At 41.1% G+C, this 21,505-nt stretch overlaps 1 protein-coding gene across 1 annotated transcript; it reads right to left on the bottom strand.

The window, feature by feature from the left end:
* Positions 1–925: 925 nt before the first annotated feature.
* ajap1 (adherens junctions associated protein 1) lies at positions 926–20,777 on the bottom strand. The gene is made up of 5 exons (XM_053424683.1): positions 20,749–20,777; positions 17,284–18,044; positions 3,004–3,091; positions 2,626–2,868; positions 926–998 (listed from the first exon to the last, which is right to left on the bottom strand). The coding sequence occupies exons 1-5, from the start codon at positions 20,775–20,777 to the stop codon at positions 926–928; spliced, it is 1,194 nt and encodes a 397-aa protein (XP_053280658.1).
* Between the last annotated feature and the right edge of the window lie 728 nt (positions 20,778–21,505).

A 21,505-nucleotide genomic window follows, 5' to 3' on the forward strand; every position in this document is an offset into this window, starting at 1 on the left:
CACAGACAGGATTTTCAAAGCTAACCTACTTTTGCACTGATTTAAGTGCGGGGGGGGGGGGGGGGGGGGGGGAGTACTGGTTTCCAGATCAGGCCAGAAAAAACATGCAGCTCCACGTCTTTCTTAGACCACATGAAACGACGAGGCTGTGTTGAGACTGTGCTGTTTTAGGGTCTGCTGTGGACATACATTAGGTCTGGTGAGATAATAAAGAATCGTCTTTTAAGACAGCAGCACTGGGAGCGTGCCGTGGAGAGCAGCGCTGACTGAGACTAATGTGTGTCCAGACAATGGAGAGACGCTGTCCTCCCAGTACGCTACCTGCAGGCAATCTATCCCTTTTAAAATCTGGGTCAATAGCAGACGTTACGCCTCCCTCCGGGCTTCCAGCAACACTGTGGGGCCGGAGCATGTGCTTAACTTTCACACTTTGAATTTCAAATGCAGGCTGTTCAGGCACACATTAGCCGTACATAAAAATGTGTCTCAAGTCAAGTGAAAGTGCTCCTTTACTCCTTGAAATGTTCAAATCAATATGCTCTTGGTAAGAGAGAGTGGCAAAAATAAATATTAATGTAAATGTTTCACAGATGAGGAGTGAAATCCTGATGATTATGTAGTTTATTAATCGTGATGTATACATAATTGGTCTCTTATCTTAATCATAGCCCTCTGATCCTGCATTGAACAGGATGTCTTCATCACTGCACTGAGGCCGGGAGGAGGCCGTAATCAAGACACAAATTACAAACATATGCCAAGTTCCCTTCTATTCCCAAAGTGGGGCAGCATCACCACGGGGATCGAGGTGGCCACTGCTCATATGATGGTTTGCAAGGGGGGACAGAGTGGCACAGTACCCACCAGAGCGTGCTTTCAGGGAGTCCCTTCCACCCACACGAAAAGAACAAGGCCTTTCGGCTCGTCAACAGGAGATCTCAAACCATTTCTCCGACACGAAGGCCACAGGAATCAGCTGACGTTCGGTGGGGGACGGCCTGTGGGGTAAACGTGCAAGAAGTTAGAACGTGACTTTGATTAACGTGATGCAGTCTGATCTTATTACACATGGCTTAACAAACCCCCTTGTTAGCTTTTACTGCCACTGTCAACACTGTGCCATTGGTCACAGAGAAACACACAGAGGTAATAACTTCTTTCAGGAGGTCCTTCCTTCCTCCCACGACTTTAAACTAACAAGCCCAGATGCTCAGGACTATCTAAAGCTATTTATTGCCAGTGTAATGAGCTTAGATGACTGCTATTGTTATCCCTCCACATAATAAACACTTTACGGAGCACATAACATCAAAACAAATATAATGATGGTTTACCCCCAACAATAGGCCAGATCATTATGCAAAAACATGAATGACTAAGAGCGAGGCGTCGTAATCCTCAGACAGAGCCATTTAAGCACAGAGTGAAGGGTGGTGTATTGAAGTTAGGATTTCCAATTTCCATATATATAAAGTGTATATACGGCAACAATTTTCCTTATGAAAAGCTGCCAGCAAGATAATTAAGAAAATGGCCCCGTAGAGACCTCACATCCCATTGGCTTCCATCTATAAACTGGCCCATTACACAACAACCGACGTGGGATATTTGTGTGTAGATTGAGACTCTAACAACTGGATCAAATATATATATATATATTATGATATTGACTATAATTGCCCACAGCATGGTTAAAGGATTCAACACTGACTCCTAGTGTTTACTGGGGATGGGTTTTACTACACAGCCGTAACATATGGCAACAAATCACAATGCAGATACTGGTGCCTGAGCTCTGGACTGAAATAGCTTCCCTTTAAACAGGCAACATAAACATTATAATTATATTTACTTTATATACATAGCATCAGAGCCAGGCTACAAAGTACTTCACGAAATACGTGGTAAAAAATAAACAAAAATAAATAAATCTGACTGGCATTTAACAATTATCTCTGTGACAACACACCCTCTACATGGCTCTGGCATCACGTTACGTTAGCCTACTGTTAGCTAGTAGCTACCTGCAAACCCCTGCCGACATGACAACGAAATGCCTAAAGCTAAACAGTCAAATATGAGGCAGGATTTCACATGATAGGATCCAACACGGTAAGACCACAACAACACACTTAATAAAGCATCTTGTGACACAGATACATTTGTTTGGCTGTTTGTGTGACCTCATGACAAACACATTAGCCGCAGTGTGGGCGTGGCCCCGTCGCTGAGGAGACAACCGATGGCGAGTTTGGAGTATTTTAAAGTATTATTAAACACTGAAACAGTTATTTACTGTGAAATTGTTGTAGTTGGTTTGTGTTTTATTTATTATTTTGGTATTTAAATTGTTGATAGATTTGCACTTATTTATGTTTTTTTATATTTAAGAAAAGTATAATTTCAACTTTTAACAGTTAATGTATAAAATATCAACTCCGATTTGTCTTAATAAGAAAAGGTGCTGTAATCGTCAAAAGTCCTTTACTGCTTATATTTTCTTTTCTGGCATGTTTAGGCACCAGTACAGTTTTAAAATGATCAGTTTAGTAGAAAAAACCCAAGCGAAACCAAACTCGTGGGCATCCACCTATTAGTGCCACAGACGTTCCTGGGTCAGCGTACCTGTTTCCGTTGTATGCACTCTTGTAGACAGGTGTCTGCTGAATCATCTCATCGGTGTAGATGGGCACGGCAGTCCGAACGCACTCATGTGAGCACTGCAGGCTGTCATTGTAGGCAGTGAAGATGTCCACCTTGCTGGGCACCCGGGCCGGGGTGAAGTCTGTCAGATTTTGGCAACTCTCCTCCTGCTGGTGGATCTTGCGCTGATGGCTATTGTGGCGACCATTTCCCGACTGTGCACAGCTACAAAAACACGTACCAAAGACAAGAAGCAAACATAAAATCATACCTCGTACCTCTGCCTGTGTGTAAGGATTTGTGACAGCGGGCGAGTACAGTAAAGTTTGGATGTGTGAAAAGTCAGGGAATCTTTCCTACCAGTTTTTAAGGACCAGTGTTGTGATCAAGGCTGCGATAACCATAATGAGAGACACAGTGATTGTGATTATCTGGTGAACTGCCAAACCTGCAGAGAGACACACATAAACACAAGAGCAGAGGATTAGAGTCATTTCGTGGAGGAAATATTTTCACATGTCCTGCACTCAACTTCTCTTCTCTTTTCATTCTCTGATCTGTGCAAGCCCAACTCACTCCACAGGATCAAGGGCAGCTCACTGTAGAGGGTAGACGATGACACCCAGAGTAGTTTTACTCTTTACTAAGTATTCATGACAGTGTCATCCTCTGCTATGCATCATGTAAGAGTGATATAAATTATTCCATTACGGTACAGCCAACTGTAATTGATGGCTAAATTCATGTCAAACTTTTCTCAAAGTACTTAGAAGTTATCATTCTTGTCATTACAATAGGGAACTTCACCAGGATTAATATAGTCTATAATTTTTACATAATATATATATTTTCCTATTTAATATATTATATACCTTCCTTATTGTCCTCCCAAATGACTCCTCCGCCAGCAGCCTCACACAAGAGGAGCTATCTTTTTTCGAACCTGTATAATCTATATTGAGTTTTACCTGAGGCTTTTATTTGAATGTCAAATGCCAGCAAATTATCTAATGTGGTGCGTCACATAAAATATTTTATAGAGAAAATGAGTTTGAGTGGGAGGTGACGCATGTAAATGCAGAATAGAGGAATGAGAACACATGCATACAATGCAACTGTTGTCATTGGGCACATTTTGTTTAGATAATGTTGTTCTTAATAGTTTAGGAGGGGGAAAAAGAGACAAAAAGAGAAGTTTAAATTAATTTATGACACTTTCAGTATTTAGCCATACCTTAGATTTAGAAAGACTCTTCTATACCAAAATAAATACACAAATGTTTGACTTCAAACTTAAAGCAGCCCCATCTTCCATTACACATTCATTCATTCATTGTGAATATAGAACACATTTGAACAATGTGGCTTAAGGTAACTTGCCCGTTGACTTCATTGGAAGGCTTATTCCATTCATTATTTTGTTGGTAATACAATGATATGCCTTTAAACAAAATATCTGAAAAACAGCAAACAGTCAACAGTGCCTGAACTCCTCGCCTTGAATTTGTGTGTCTACTCTTAGAAAGTCATTATAGGAACCCAATCACGATGCACAGCAGGAACACTGGTGGAAAAAAACGATCAAATCCACACTATCTTATAAACCCTGTGTATAAACTCTTGGAGGGTTTGGTGCATTTCACCATTTGTTGTTTAATTTAGGGATTTTTAAACCAACCCATCTCTGCACAAGTCAAACCAATGTAAACATGCATGTAACCAAAATTTGAAATCTTCTTGGTATCGAAGTTGAAGTCTTACTTAGTTATACTGAGATTTCTAGACAGAACAAAGTTGGGATTTTCTTTGAATGCAGTGTTTTGCCTGTGCGCTGTATCTTACCGGCTTACAGATATGACTGTGGACCAACTGTTCTCTGCCCGCTCCCTTTGTTCTGCATGACTAAAGCATTGTTCTTATTTAAACTCTTAAGACTCCCCTGTGTGCTGATCTCTCACTTTTGCCAGAGACGAGTAATCCACAAACAAAACTGGGCTGTACACGTCTAAAGTGAGGATTAGTGCAAATCTATTGCACTGTACTGAATGGTTAGTGTGCTGTGTGTGTGTGTGTGTGTGTGTGTGTGTGTGTGTGTGTGTGTGTGTCTGTGTGTGTGTGTGTCTGTGTGTGTGTGTGTGTGTGTGTGTGTGTGTGAGAGAGTTTTTGCATGTGTGTTATGGTGTGAGTGATCGAGCATGAGAGGGACTAGGACACAATGACACACTGCAGCAGGTGACGTGCCGCAGAAGGGCAAAAAAAAAAAGGAAAAGAAAAGCCTTCATGATGAAAATGCCCACGTGGGCCTTATACATCTCACCTCTCCATCAGCCAGCTGCCTAACTGCTGATCCAAGCCAATTTGTCTTCAGGAATGCTTAAAAGGAAATGCCGCTCAGTCATTTTGGAAAAGCACATGGTCTCTCCTCGGCGTCCCTGCTGCCTGGACAGCCTCCACTTTTATAATAAACTTCTGTGGGCAGGGCCCCGCTGAAGACAGGCCAGGTCAGCCTTGGATTAATGATATCTCAGGCTGTCTCAGGGAAGCTTTACCTCTCCAGTGCAATCACAGTGTGTTGCAAAGGCACATTAACTTATCCGGGGAGTCATTTGCATTTCCCTCCTATCCCCTCTCAGCCCTCTGTCGGCCGCTCTGCCTGTCTCCGGCCGACATCAAGGCTCTTAAGTTCGGTTAGAAGTTAACATCTGTCTGAGTTCAGGCATAATAGAGCTCGCCCCTGACCTTGATCAATAGCTGAAGTCTCTGGTGAGAATCGTTTCATTTTACGTTAGTGTCAAAGTGAAAGGGGGCAATTCCACAGTCAGTAGGTTTAAAACCCAGAGCTGCACTTTGTCCTCCACACCACAACTGATTAAATCACAATACAAGGCTGCATTAGTTTGGGTTCTGTCCGTGCCACTTGCAGACATTTCTCCTCTGTCCATGCAAAGGACACCAGTGGAATTTACTAGTCATTTAAACATCCAATTTCCGCCGACTGGTGAATGTATTGTCAGTGAACACACAACATATGTTCAGCAGCTTTGCCAGTGGGTAATTTTATACCAGAGGAATCCAACTGGCTCTTTACTGATGCTACGTCCCTTGTTTTAAGGTATTTAAGTCTAAATTGCGCTTTGAGAGTTATTTCATTCAGCCATTTGGAGCCAAAAGTGTGCATCCATTCCAAGTGCAGTTATTTAATGAAACAAATGAACCAGAGAAAGTGAGGCCCTGAAACACAAACACCAACTTTAAGTCTATTATAACCTCATTTTCAGGGCAATACATTTAAGGGTGCGAGGATAATAGAGCAGATAATGACATTGGTGACAAATCTGAGTGCAAGAGGCCAGGGCTATTTTCATCCACAACTGCCAGTTGGAGGGAGGAGGAGTTGGCCTGTCCATCTAAAACTCATTGTGTCCTTGCAGCCAGGTTGAAAAATCACCTTTGGCAGTCACCTTGCTTTAGAGATACCCAGTTCGGTTTTGTTTGGTCAAATCCCAGCCAAACAAAAGGAGGCGGAAAGAGAGAGAGAGAGGGAGAGGGAGAGAGAGGGACAGATAAAAAGGGAGTGACAGAAGGGGATGCAGAGAGTAGGGACATCTCACTCATGACCTCTATGGCAGCAGGATTAGAGACCACATCAGTGCTCCCAGCAGGGAATAAATGAGATTTTTCACCTTCTCTCCGCAATGACAGTTTGATGAAAATGTCATAGAAAAGCGTAGCATTTAGATTAAATCTCCCCTCGATACCTACTTGTACTAAAAGATTCCTAATTCAAACACGAAAAGTTGGCATGAATTTAGTAAATGATTTTGACTGGTAATATTTGGTTTGTAGCACCTTAAAACCCCTTCAGTGTGTTTTTACCCTCATCACATCAGATTATCTTGGTATTGTCACAAATATTATAAAAAAAACCTGTCCGTTTGATTGCAAGTAGGATTACACAAAAACTACTACATGGATTACCAAAAAACGTTGTGGTTTGGGTCAGGCCAGAACCCATAAACTGTTGGTGCAAATTTGGAACAGGAGGTGGATCCTGATAGTTTGTATCACTTTCTCTAACATTGCAAGTTTGTTTTCAAAATTTTTGCCGTGGATCAATTCATTGATCTCAAGGAACAACTTGCCATGTTTAGGAGACTGATAATTATAAGTGTGTATAATTTCATGCAGAACCAAATAAAAATCTAGATTAAGGGAGTTTAAATGTGGTTTCATGAGGAGACTGTCAGGCCTTGGAGGAGGTATGTCCTCTATTGAGTGGCGTTCTAGTTAATGCAATATGTTTCCAGAAACAGCAGGCAGGAGTTTCCAGTGAAAAAGCTCTGATAATCCCAGTGTACACAACCTGCTCAAACAGCAGGCACACAAAGTAAGAGATTAGCTGGTGAACTTGGTGGAGAATTTAGTAGTTCGAGAGTTGACGGACACCGAAACGTTACTAAGAGAAGCATGAATATTGAACTTGAGCGGTTAGATGTGTACATTTTACCAACACGTTCACCCTAATGACTTAACGCGGTGTTAAAATGTCAACATTGTGTTTACAGTTCGTTCCGCTGCCCCTAAGTGGCAAAGAAGACAAATCGATGAGTACTGCTGTGAGCTCAAACTTGAGCCTTCATACCTACAGTCAAAAATGAGCTCAACAAATTTCCTGAGCTGTCATGCGGTAATTAGTACAGTGCTTATGAAATGTATTATATTGTTGCTGTGTTTATTTCTGTACCTGGTTCATTCTCTTATTTGTGAAGGTATTTTATGAGGAAACATTTTTGAGCTGAAACCAACAAAAACTTCCGACGTGAGTCATCGATCAGTCGTATGGAGGGAGCTTTTACGAGATGCAATTACTAACCTGCAGTATCATCAACAGCTTGAGCTCTTATTTCCACACAAAGCACTTCCAGTAAACCAACAACATGTGAATGTGTTGTCATCATGATGAGGAGCATTTTAATGCTTCGAATGAGAGACAACTGAACTTTTTTTTGGAACAGCCGACGTTTTAAATTGTCCAAATTAACGACGGATGCTATATTCAAGTGTCCCAGTAAGCCATTACAAGATACCGGGGACCCTGAAGCGGCTAAATGGAATTTCAGCCATGATTCATTTTATTATTTACACCTGTGCTTTTTCTACTGTGACATGTCAGAGATTTTTTACACTGACATGAAACTATGTACTTGAGACCACATGTGGCATGTATGAGTACATTTTGTTGTGGCCTGTTATACAGTAACATGTAATAGACAATCGATCCTTGACAATGCATTCATTTATAGTTTGTCTATACAGTTTACGACCTTGCTGAAATCCTGAGTGAGTAATTCAATTTGCCTGGTGAATTATATGACACCATCTGAAGCACAGGCAGTTTAAGCTCTGAAAAATGCACAATATGACAATACTAGTTTTATGCATGTATACATGAGTTATTGTCAATAGCTTAAGAGTCTTTAGTGTGTGTGTGTGTGTGTATTTGTGTGTGTACACCGGACCGTCTGCATGCAGTGTGAAGCACATTTAGGGCTAATGGTGCCTTACCCATTGAGAGTTGCCTTAAAAACTCCTGACAAATGTGGAAAAGGCCCCTCATTGGGGCAACAGGGTTACAGCTTCCAAAGGTTGAGCAACTCGACTCCCACACGCCGCAAAGCACATCTTTACAGGAGTATTCAATGCACACTAATAGGCTGCATGACCAATCCAAGACAGCCCCTCCCACAAGTAGACACCTGAGCAGGCCAGGTCGAGGGAAGGATTCCATCAAAGGCTGCTGATGGTTTGGAATTGGCAATTAACGCTGGTGTCAGGGTGTCAATCTGGGCTGATTTCCACTGAGTAACCAAGCAATCTAAAACAATTATGGAAGAAGAGGGTGCTGGGTGAGGGTGAGACAAGAGCTGGATAAAGGGAGAGAGAGGGGGGAAAGTTGAGGAGGGAGAGATCAGAAACAATTACTTGACATGCCTTCTTTTTTTTTTATGTCAAAGGCATCGCTCCGTTATGCTCGACAGCAAACGCCAGAATGATCAAAGAAAGGAGGAGGTAGGCCGAGTGTACAGCTTCAATGAAGGCGATCCTTAGGATGTTTTCACACCTGCACGTTTTAATATTTTGACACCGAGAAAAACTACCGTGATGAGACCCTTGAGAGGAGGTTGTCTCGGTCCACTTCCAGAGAAATTGTGGTTTGTTTGTGGTGGATAATGATCTAACCCAACTACTGCAGTAGTGTGGGTAGTGGTAGTAGCATTTCCATGTTAATTGCATGGCAATGTTTCTCTCACAGTAATATGCTTAAGGCCTGAACACAGGATCTTCTGACTGTATTTATCTTCGTGCCCCAGTCATCTCTAACCATCGACTGTATAAAAAGATGGACGAAATGATGGCTCCCAAAAGTGAAGCCTAAGCATCTCGATGACACCTTGTGGCGGGCTGAAGTATGGGTAGTGAATATACATCTCCATGTTAGCAGATGGGACGTGGACCGAAAAAAAGTCAAATGAGACATCAAATAAAATTACTACAAAGATGGTTTTTGTTATATTAGGTAGTTCTTACTGCACTGAAGTAGGTGTTGATTTTTTGTTATGTGTTAAATTAGAAATTTAATAGTAAAATGACATAATTCCATAAAAACAGCTAACTCATTATGATTGACAGGCGTGACCTACTCTAAATGGTGTGCGTGTATTGCTCTGTGTCATCTTTCTTTCTACACAGTCTATGTGTCATATTGTTACAAGAGATGAATTTGAGTTCGCTTGGATTTTTTTCTCTGGGTAATAAGAAACAAACCAAAGAGGAAAAAGCATTGAATTTGCACCAAACTCATCAATCTGGACTAACCCTGATATGCTTGTCCTGTGTGCCTGCCTGTGTAGGAACAGCTCATCCTGTTAACAGACAAATGAAAATCACTGCAATTTTCAGGTGGGTGTAAGATGGCATCGCTGGTGAGGCGGCTTCAATCAACCATCCTGAAATCTGTGCACTGTCATGTTGGTGACAGGAGGGTATTTCTTTTTCTCACCAGACAAAAGCGCAGTTGAATTCTTGTGAACAGGCTCTGCAGCACACTGCCTGCCTGCAATGTTTCTGAGTCCGAGTCTCGTCTCCATACTATATCTGTTTCTATGTTCCCTATCTAGTAACACATTACAAAAAAAGTCATGTCTCAAAAGCTGAAATAAATGAATATTTTTATAAAGGGTTTCATATTAAAATGCAGCCCCATCCCTTCAGACTGACAGAACAATCTCCTATATCCAAAATAGTGCCTCAGTCAACATCTGCACTTCCTTTGGGCAGATGTGTCAAGCCATGAAGAAAGAGCTGAGCAGCGGAGAAACAGAAATTGAAACAGCATCTGCTCAGTCTGGCCCCTTCATCTCCTCTTGGCCGGGTTTTCTGTAAATCAGGGAAAGGGGCTTTGACTCTGCACGCCTGTCACCAGGCATCAGCATTTAAGCCCAGATTTAACGCTCTAGAAAAGGAGATTCATTTTTACCCACTTTATTGAGAGTCAATACAGAGAGTAATGGCACATTTATTGGATTGCCATGGTAACCGTTGGGAGAAGTGGTTGCTCTCTGTCTCTCTGTGCGTCTCTCAGTGTTGAAGAGGCTGCATTACGCCTCTACAGGTCTACCGCAGGTCAAAAATGATGCAACACAATGTTCGCTTCTTTAAAAATAGATTTCTGAGACACTTAACATACATTTTAAATGTGCTCACTCTGCCCTACAGTGGATATTGACTTACGTACTTACTCCATTCATTTAACCCTCCACTCCCTTCACAAACTCCAGGTGAATTGCGACCAGATGGATCTATTTGTTAAATACCTGCATCTTTAAGATATTTTTTTTTATTGATTTTAATTTTTTCTCCCTCACTGCATTTTAACGTTTATTCCAAACTCCTAACTCTTGTGACTGTTTCATGACGAAAGTTATTAAGGCTTCAATGCGTCTTAAGAAACACTGGGGACCTTTCTCTTACTCCGAACTAACATGCAACATTTAAACCTGCGATTCACAGCCCGTCAGGCAAGACCCAAGTTATCAGTTGTGGCTTTGCCGACTGCAGTTTTAATCATCTCATGTCCTTAATGGAGCTGACAGCTCCATCTGTGTGGAGTAGAGGGGGGTCACAGTTACTAGCAGCACAATCACCAGGAACAATCAGCGAGCATCTGGAGGCATCACAGCTATAACCACCACCACCCGTCCCTCCCTCCCGCCCGTCATCTGAGAGCTCCTGTATGACGGTCAGAGTGTTGTGAGAACAGGATCAACAGGAGTTGTCCGCTCAGAGCTGCAGCGTCCAGACAAACGTGTATCCAAACTGACTGGGATCTGCACACGATCAATTCTGATGTTGACCATGTAGAATAAACTGCTGGTAAACACACTTAACAGGATATTACACATTAAAGCTGGAGGGGCGATCTGAAGGTGAATTCCTCCACTAAGGCTAATGCCCGATGGAGTAAAATTTTGTCGAAAGTTTTTTCCCCAATAATAATCTAGACTGTGGCACTGGCAGCTCGCAATACTTGAATCTGTCCTCCAACAGGTTCATCATGAACGAAACGTTTTGAACATAAGAGATCTATAACCTGGTGCTCTGTTCTATTGCTGCATTATATAGCTGTATGCAGATCAATTTGTAACATATTTGCCACAAGCTCACTCACACTGTTGCGTACTACGTTCTATTGTCCATGAAGATTTTTACCATCCACACAGACATTTAAACCTCAGAGATTCAACTGCAGTTGTGGCATGCAATGTAGTTTTCACTCACACGAGAAAGTGTCTTTCACTCTTGTGTCTGTGTACCTGTCCCTAGGAATCTATCTTCTGTGCTTTGTGTGCATGCAGCTCCTTTACCGCCATATATTGAAATAATTATGTGTGCAATGCTGTAGAGAAATTGCTAATTCTGGTCCCCCCCGTTTATTCTGATCCATTACAAAACAAAATGGCTTTTTTATTGGGTCATACACCTCCACAAAAATATAAGGAATTCAGATTAATAGTTTTTCTGTGATTGCCCGAGAAATAGAGCCACTTCAGGCTGAAAGCCATTAAACTTTAACTGAGACCTACAGTATGTGTGCACACTAACTAATGGAAAGCTATGCTTGTGTATAGAGCAAAAATGATCCATGTTACAAAACATGTATAGGGTATTTGCTAAAGGCCTTTCAACCTGCTATATGCGACGGGCTTTATACTGTGAGAGGAGATTTTCCACAGTAACCGAAAGAATTGTTCCTTTTGTTGTCCATCGCCATCACTGCAAACAGCGAGTGGGAGTTAAGACACATAGCCCTCAGTCAACACGTACAACACAGACAAGCTGTGAATTTCTATGTGTCACTACATAGCGGCTTTCCAACCGAGCCCAAATGGTCGGCAAAATGTCACAGTACAAGAAAAACAAACAGACCAAGCCAAAGACAGCCATGAGAATACAGTTTATAGTCAATGGCTCATTTCTACACGCTGGATGACCGCAACATACATTTATTTAGGGGGACAATCGTTCTATCCAAGCTTGATCATCACTACGTCCTTTTGACCTTTTATGTGTCAGCTTCCATCAGCCATCATTTCATTTCATCATTTCTGCCAGAGAAAAACTGTTATATCTTCTGTGTGCAAAGGAAAAGTGAATAAATTACTGAGTGGTTGAAAGCCCTGAATCACAGCAGAATTGATGGTCATGACTGATCTATCTGTTGTATTGGGCCAAGCAGGTAATTTTTTAAGGGAGGCTCAAAATGATAAAGCTCTTGCTGCTGGTCCAAAGTGTGTGTGTGTGTGTGTGTGTGTGTGTGTGTGTGTGTGTGTGTGTGTGTGAGAGAGAATGTGAACGGTGCAGAGGCAACAGCTGGCTTAATGTGAGGAAACGTTTCATTTTAGGAGGCAGGACACTTCGACAGCCTCTCCACTTTGCTCTGAAGCTTGCGTTTCCTCGTTCCCTTTCTATCTTCATGTTGAAACCGGAGCAACAGGCTGTCAAAGACGCATCATGACTGTGTGTATTAACAATATTTGAGGATCACAGTAGAGCTGGAACCTTGAAGATGCTGGATACTGTTCTCTATCTTCTTCAACGTTAGACAGAACTTTTAGAATCATTCCCTCTGGTCCTCTCTTACTCTCTGTCGCCTTACACCAAAATCCACTTGCATCCTTGCATTGACAGTGATGTACGTGCACACACCCACACCCACACCCACAAACACACACACACAGACACACTCACGACATAATATGATAACGGCCATGATGCACACACGCCATACAGGCCTTAGACAAAGTACACTAATGGTCTGTATTTGTGCTGGTTGCCTACAGTATTCATGAATCATAGTGAAGTAATTTACACAGCCCATTTAGTGCAAGGGGTGAATGCACATACTTTAACCTCATGGTTACTGCAGGGCTGACATTGAAAGATACAGTTCCTGACCCATGTAAAAATAATGAGTATTCTTTTCTAAAAACATATATATTTTCATTCTATAAGGAAACATAGGATTCTTTATCTATGACCCCATATTGGAACCGTGCTCATAGGAAAAGGAGATAACAAGCAAAAGTATGAATGACACAAACTGCACAAATATTTTATGAGCTAATAATTACTTCTGTAATTTATCTGACGCAAATTCCACTTTTTGTCATTTGCTGATCCAGCTGATTTAACGCTGTCAGCACATAAATTTGGGCTTTGGTAACTCGACATGTACTTTTCATTATTTGTTGACATTTTAGAGACAAGCAATTTTTCCCAATTAACTGAATCCACAGTAAAAAAAATTAGGAAAACAACAATAAATCTTGGTCTCAGCTGTGTATTTAATACAGACATGAGCCAACTGTCATTGCTGCATCAGTGCTTTGAAATAAAAATTAGCTGTGAGTGCTGTGGATGTTAGTGTGACTGGGTTAATTTCCCCCAGAGGTTTCGTCTCGGCTCAAACTGAATGAGAGAAACCGAGGGAAAGGTTTAAGGAGACATAGATCCTAAACCGAACCCTGAGTTTAATAACATTGCTACTGAAAGGGCCTCAGGTCACAGTGGCACAGATCACTCAGGCTTTCATGGAGTTGCATGATTTGCAATCTTCCCTGCTTGTATGCGAATGCTCAAATTGTAAACAGATCTTACGTCATTCACCTGAAATCAGTGTTGCATTTTTCTGTGTAGTATGTCTCTATTATCCTGACACTGCATGAGCACTAACCTGGTGGTCTGGTACAAAATACACTTTGAGCCGTGCCAAAGGCTGCACCTTTGAGTTAAGCACTGACACATTTTGTTATGAACATATTACAGAATTTGGAAGTCATCTCATTTGGCCACTACATTTAACATTGTGCTTTTTAAAAGGAAGTTTACATAAAATAAAAAAAAATGTGCAGGTCTGTGGGAAACTCACGCGCTACAGTGATGTCGTGAGGATACGATGCTACTAAATATTTCTCTTTGATCAAGTTAAAACTTCACTTTCTTTGTGGGTTATAAAAAAATGAAAATGCAGCCAACAAGCATTGAAGACTGACTGAAGGCTCTTTCAAATGGAAACGTTCAGCGCACAGCCCTCTTGGTCTATGCTATGCTGGCCATACAGACATTTTTTGGCTTAAATATTTTCCCTATCTACAACAAGCTACCTGACTGTTGAATCACACCTGACTTGCCAACTTGATTGGAAATGATTTGTAAAAATGTGTACGTGTCATGTTAACTAGTGGAACTCAGTGAACTCAGAGAGACACTGGAGTGTAGATATTCAACCTGAGCCCGTTGGGCCGGGGCGGTTATTTAGGTCGGGTCAGTCAAGTTGGCTGCACTGATTTTTTTTTACACTGCACATAATAATCAGGGAAATCAAGCAATAAGCATGTGTGTGGGACAGAATAGCATAAAGTCAATGCAGCTTATTTAAAGTGCATTGGGTTTCGGAATAGGTTCAGACACATACAACAGGAATCCTTTCAGGTTTGGACCGGACTCGGTTGGTTTCCTCTTGGGCTTTGACAGGTTTGGACTTAAAAATGTGGCCCATGCTGCACTCTCAAGCACAATATCAGCTTTTCCTTCATTAAGTATAACATGCTAGGCAGGAGCAGTCAGTGTTTATCGATGACCTTTGACCTTGATGCGCAAGAGAGCTTCCTGAGCATCAGTGTGGTCCTAGTGCAGCACATGCCATTGAGAAGAATGGCTTTCGCAGTGCTGTTGTGTTTTATCTGAAAGAACCATGAATGCTTGTTGCTCAAACCCTGATGCAGTCATGAGCTGAATATATCATAATAAATCACACTGGCAGAAATGTAGGTGAGTATAATTATGTGATCTCTAAATTACCTTGATAACAATAATCAGTTTAAGGCATTTGCATTTTCCTAATGTGAGTTTGCATTAATGAGAAAAAAGTTGAATGTAATGTATCAAAAGAACACTCAAAGACAAAGCAGGAGAAGAAAGTAAGAGACAGAGACAAAGTGAAGTACCTCTCCTTCACTAATAGCTTCATTTCATCAGCAATCCAATGATGTGCCCCCCTCGCTCCGGTAATTATATCTTGCCTTGGGGTCAGTATGAGGCTGACACGAAGTTGGAGAAAACTTTTGAAAGTGATTCTAGTGGGACACAGTCTGCTCGTAGTATTGATACAACAATTTACATCGAGTCGGAAAAAAATCTGACTAGGCTACTGATTTCCTCCCGGCTACAATATGAAGCCATGATTTTGATTCACAGCTGGTCTCTGCTTTTACATTCCACATTCAATATTTACACTTCATATGGTCTCACTTAAACATTACTGTATGTTTATATATGAGGAATATTAAAACCTACTTTTTTTTTACCTTTCTCTCTGCATTCTTTAAATAGAGAGACACTAAACACGCTGAGATCAACCAACAGATCCGTTTGCTTTTGGCACCAATCCAGGTTCTAGTGCCTGTATTTTTAACTGAATAGTAGCATTATGGTATTACACATTTATTAAAAATATTATGCATTTAGGACCACCAAATACAGGCACTCTCTACAGATCCACAAAGCCAGAATAATTAATGAAATGATTAAAAACTGCACAAATTAAATGTCTGGTGACTTCGGCTAATTGAGTTAAAATGGATATTTTGTTCTGGACGTTTGCACTACATACTTTCTCCCATTCCTCTGTGCTTTAAAAAAATATGTTTTAATGTAATTGAATAGGAGGTGGCCAAGGACTTCTGATCACCCTCACTGTTGGCTGCCTAATTTTATGACATTTAATGCACCAAATGGGAACGGCTCAATTAGCATAGCACTTGTTCAGAAGTTGTTAAACATGACTTATGTTTTATGACTACCTGTATAGCCCATTAAAAAAGCCACCTCCTGCATGGACTTAATGAAATGGTAAATCTAATATCCTGTCTCAGTATGTCCACAGCACAGAGGAACGGTCCATAAAAATCCCATATGCCCAGATACAGTATTTAAGGCTACAGTATTGTCAAGGATAAGTGGCAAAATCATATTACTCGAAGTCATTCACTGTAGTCAAAAGGTAAAAATGTTTAGTTCAGCAAATAATTACAGGGAACAGGTACCAGAAAACATATTTTTATAAAATGAATAGTAGTAGTGGTCTTAAATTTGATCTGATCTTAGCATTTTACCCCGATATGGAAATAATGTGTGTTCTGCCACCTCCACGACACATATGATGTAGGCTGCCAACATAAATTATAATTTGTGAACACACACCAACTGTGTTTGTTGAATCACGCAGACTATAGATGGACGACCACAGACCATTAAACCACAGGCCTCTAGTGGTGATGGTGGTGGCTCAGAATTCTGCATCTATGCGACTGGTGTGTATTTTATCTTGTTCAGCTTTGAGGTCTTTCCCTATATCTAGACTGTCCTGAGCTTTCTGACTACATACACACATACACAACACACATGAATGGATGTCCACAACAGGCACACAATCAGTTGATGAGGTGATTTTTGTTAAAATAGGCGAAAGTGAACATTTCTAATCCAGTCTATTTGTTTTGAGCTTGCATACATTACTCCTCGAGTTCATCTGGGAGGTTGCCATACAAAGATGTAAGGCCAATTTATGAATTTGTAAAAATGCACTGGATATATTCTTGAATATAATTAATGTAAGAATAGCCATAGTTTATGTATAAACCCAAAACTTGAGAGACCACTTTTAATCTATAGTGTTTATTTCTGTAACATGCAAGTTTCTTATTTGTTTTATTGTTTATAAAATATCTGCTTATAGATGAATTTAACTATTGCTTTGTCAAAACGACAGCATGCGGAACTAAACCGTAAGGACTCTTGGGCAACTAACCAACCTAAGGCGACCAAGCACTGTTGACTTTGAGAGAACTCCTTGACAGCACTGTATCTGTTTTATATTTAAGACACAGGGTGAGTTTGCACATGGCGCCTGCTGGGGAAAATGCACCAAAGGAGAATAAAACAAGGATTTCTGTAGCTCATATTTATGAACAATGAGATCACACTGAGTGATCAGCTTTGCAGCTGATTTCAATGTCTTACCTGGTGTGTCCCCATATGGCTTTGATGGTTTGACAGTCCCCGAGCTGATTGGGATCTTGGTGGGGCCTGGCCTCTTGGGCTCTTGTGTGGTACCTACAGTGACCGTCCTTTGGGAGAGCCTGGTTGCTGTACTAGTGGTTGTGGTCACTGTGGTAGATGAGGCCCTGGCGAACAGCGTTACATTTGGCTGCGGTTTGTCATCGCCATCTATGCTATCTGTACCTGTGGGTCCCCAGTCGATAAATCCGGCCACCGTGGTAGTCCGGCCCTCCTGAGACTTGTCATAGCTGTCCCATTTCAGCTGCCTTCTGGCTCTCAGTAACAGCCTCATCGTGTCTCCTCTGTTCCCACTGGATAAAGCTGGTGGAGCTTCTGCTATAACAGCTGAAAGACCACCAGTCTGCATTTGAAAGTATCTCAACTGGCAATCCTTACACGCTGCTTTTCCTTTATGTGTCGGTTTCCGATGCTGTTGACCCTTGATTTTTGGCCCTATCCCTGCCCTGTTGTCTTTGGGTGGAGGGATAGGGTTGAAGAGCCGGTGGGCCAACGGGCTCACTGTTCTCCAGTGAAGCTTATTGGGTGTGTCCCAGAGGGGCTGCAAGCGAGGCCTCGAGCGAGGCACCAATTTGGGCGTGAGTTTGATCCCCGGACCCTGGTTAAGGGGGCTACACACTGAGAAGTCCAGGGTGAGGTGGGTCATCGCCAGCAGGATCCACACCCGGTGCCCCACACAGCTGCCTGTCCTCAAAGCAGACGGGCTGCAGAGGAAAGAGAGAGTAAATGAGAGAAACCGTTTAAGATTCAAACACAGTAAGGTACATGTTCAAACATACAAATCAAGTTACCTTCGTCCCCCACCTTCAAGTTAGGGGACCATTGTAAAGATTCACATCTGCATTCACCATCCATTTGCACTGTCGGCAAAGCTCTACTCCACAACTTCTTAGACTCCTACTTAATTGAGCTTCGATAATAATTATCTTTGCAGAGTGCCTTTTGAATTACAGTATAAAGGTCAGACACAAAGTAAATGTTGTAAAACATGGGAAAGATTATGGATTTGCACTCTTTGCTCTCTGATGTCGAAAGCAGTAAGGACTTATCCTCGATGTTACAGATTCATATCAATCCACAGATGATTACACTGACACACAAGGTCAGACCTGGTTTAGCTGATCATCATATTGTGTATTATCTCCCACAGACACAATGTCATCTGATTCCCAAAGGGCAATTAGATTATGCAGTGCAATGATCGGGAAGGTAACACGCTAAGCCAGCAGAAGACACAGAATGACAAGTTTATACAAGAAATCTTCGCCCATACATCGCTGGCATTGAATTATTCTCTACCAGAGTGTTTCCCGAAATGCCCTTTGATACCTCACTTCTCTTTAAAAGATGGATAAATGATAGATAGGTTGGCTGTTCAGGCCAGGAACCTGAAGTAGACTGATTTTAAAGACAACCTTGGGGTACAAAGCTTCACATTGATTCTTAAGGAAGAAAGCTCATTATGGGCTATCTTTCATCTCTGCTGTCCTTGGCCAATTTAAGCCCACACCAAGGACTCATTTTAGCAGCCTCACAGAGGTGATGACAGATGGGAAAGTGGGAATGGGTTCATCGACTGTCAGAGGCAACATCGCAATGTATATCGATCATATAATTACCAAGTATTGTTTTTACAAGTCTCTTAAATATCATCTAGCTGCAATGTATTAACAACTGACCAGACAAACCGTTTTCTTTTCATTAATCACTTGCAAATCTATTTGAGTTTCAGGAAATGACAAAGAATTAGACTACACTATGCCAAGTAGACACAAGTAATCTGAGGAATTATAATGGCTCTCCCAAACCAAACCTGGGATTTTCGGTTTGATGTAGGAATAAAGATTAAAGCTATGGCTCTTTGCAGAGGTCATAAAATGACTGCCTGACAGAAATGTTGGCTTGTCACCTAAGTGAAGTGGCAGACTATAGTCCTATAACACACTCTAGGATTTGTGGGTTGCGTCGTAATGAATTCAAACTCGATTCTTCTTAAAGAGCGACAGCCCTACTTCTTGATGCAATTTTGTGTTTGTACACTTATATTTGTATGTTACTGTTAAGGCAATGACTCTGATGTTGTAACAGGACTTTCGACTCTTTAGTCAACAGCTTCACCTTAAACTGGTATAAGTAATTCTGATCTATGTTTTTCTTAATCACCCCACATTGAATTTCAGTTATTTGCAACCTACAAACCACTAACTGAGAAAAAATGTACAATGGTAAATGGTGACATATGTGGTCATGAAAGAGCATCTACGAGATCGGTGCAGTATTGTGAGTTAAAATGTGGGTAATAATTTGTTTTGTGAGTGTTAGGGCCACAACCTGAGTTCCTGGAAAGGCCCCAATCAGCACACATGATTTGAAGGAGGGGAAAAGATACATTTGTGACGACCATAGTCTATAGTCAAGTCATTAAAAGTGTAAATAAAGCTGACTTTCTAAAAAACGGGTGTATGTAAGTAAAAACGTGTCTCTTTTCCTCTCTTGCACACATCATAAAAATAATCATTGGTGCTACAGACTTGCAAAAAGTGCACTTTTTGCCCAGTAAGAAGTGATGTAACTGGTTTTATGGGATCTTTTTTACTGCTGCACCAACGTATTCTGTTGTGTCACAATCAGGATCAAAGCTCTCAAGTAGCTCACTATTAAAGGATGAGGAATGTTTCCAAAATCCTTAGTGCTGTTGGCCAGCACGGCACCAGTTCGCAAATATAACAGCTTCTGGTTAACTCCTCAAGCCAAAATCATCAGTTTGAAATGTTCTTCACCATGTACTGTGTGGTGTACGCTTTTTCCAGTCCTCTGTTCACAATAACACCATTTTTAAATCTGTTATCATGTTTAAACTTTGTCTGGAGGATGATAACATTTACTACTCTGGTTTATTTGTCTAGCTTGCACCTTAATTGTAATATGTTGTTCCTGATGTAGTGCAGCATTTACACAATATGGTGTTAATTAGCTGAAAGTCAATCAAGAGTGAAAACCCAACAAGTCCAGGAGTAAAGGAACCTTAACTGTGCACCAATTAAAACTACTTTGGAAAGCCTGGTGCTGGATTTGATTGAGAGGACATCGCACATCCAGTCCCTGACATGATTCAGCCGGTAGAGTAATGTTTCCTAAAACAATTGGGTAGCAATTTATAACGTCTAACATATCAACCCATTTAATTATCACTGTGAAGAATGCATTGTTTATTATGTAATTACTTTATCAATCATGTTATTTAAGTATGAAGTAAGTTATTAACTGATTTATAGACTGAAGCCTGAACTCTGGAAGAAGCAGGTTGGTAGGGTGTAAGCCAGCCAGTAACAAGTAGTGATAAGAGCAACGTGACATAAGGTTCACATTACCAGTTCCTCACCCCCATGTTGTGATATGAGCTCTGACCTGGGCAAGATGCTCACTGTGGTTCCCATTCTGTCAGTCAACAGTCCAATGTTTTATATCTTGGTTACACAATGCTCCCTTGCCTGCATGTCGCTAGCTGTCAGTCCGGATTTCCTCTAAGTCTGGGGCCAGTAAAATACGACTCTACAGTTTATATCTGTTAGCCTGTTTTGAATAATGCTAGAATGAGTAGCTCAACTGTTTTCTCTTTAGTCCTAATCATGAATTATCTAATTTTTTTTTCAAAATACAATCAAATACACATATCTGTAAATTATTAATAAGCACTTATTGCATTGTTTCTAAAATTCATTTTAAATACGCCAGCAAGGGGCATGTAAAACATTTACACTTGGATGGTCCAGTCTTCATTGTAAAGTACTCTCTTGGTCTTGGTACTTTAACAAACAAAAAGAAACGTGTTGTATTTCCAGCACATGGGGTGGATAAATGGACTGCCAATAACATTCCCTGAGACTTGTAGTTTCATAATGTGAAAACTCTCTCTGTAATTCACGTGGACATCCCACATAATGAAAAAATAATTTGGAAATATATGGCACAGATGGCAGATAAAGGGCAGTATTCACAGCATAGCAGATTGCTTTCTGGTGGGAATGTGTGTCTGGTGTCCTATTTTATGAGCACATGCTGCATCATACAATCATTACTAACTTCGGAATACAGTTAAGCCCTAACAATATGGCAAGAAATCCCGTTAGTGGAGATTGTGACGTCCCCTGATGCTGAGCTCCAA

This window comes from Pleuronectes platessa, chromosome 6, assembly GCF_947347685.1.
Source record: "Pleuronectes platessa chromosome 6, fPlePla1.1, whole genome shotgun sequence".
Taxonomy (NCBI): Eukaryota; Metazoa; Chordata; class Actinopteri; order Pleuronectiformes; family Pleuronectidae; genus Pleuronectes; species Pleuronectes platessa.

Coding starts and splice junctions, on each gene's coding strand:
- ajap1 (XM_053424683.1), bottom strand. CDS start 20,777: ATGGGAACCACAGTGAGCATCTTGCCCAG. Junction 2,869..3,003: donor ACACTGGTCCTTAAAAACTG/GTAGGAAAGATT, acceptor GTGTTTTTGTAG/CTGTGCACAGTCGGGAAATG. Junction 999..2,625: donor AGTGCATACAACGGAAACAG/GTACGCTGACCC, acceptor TTTACCCCACAG/GCCGTCCCCCACCGAACGTC.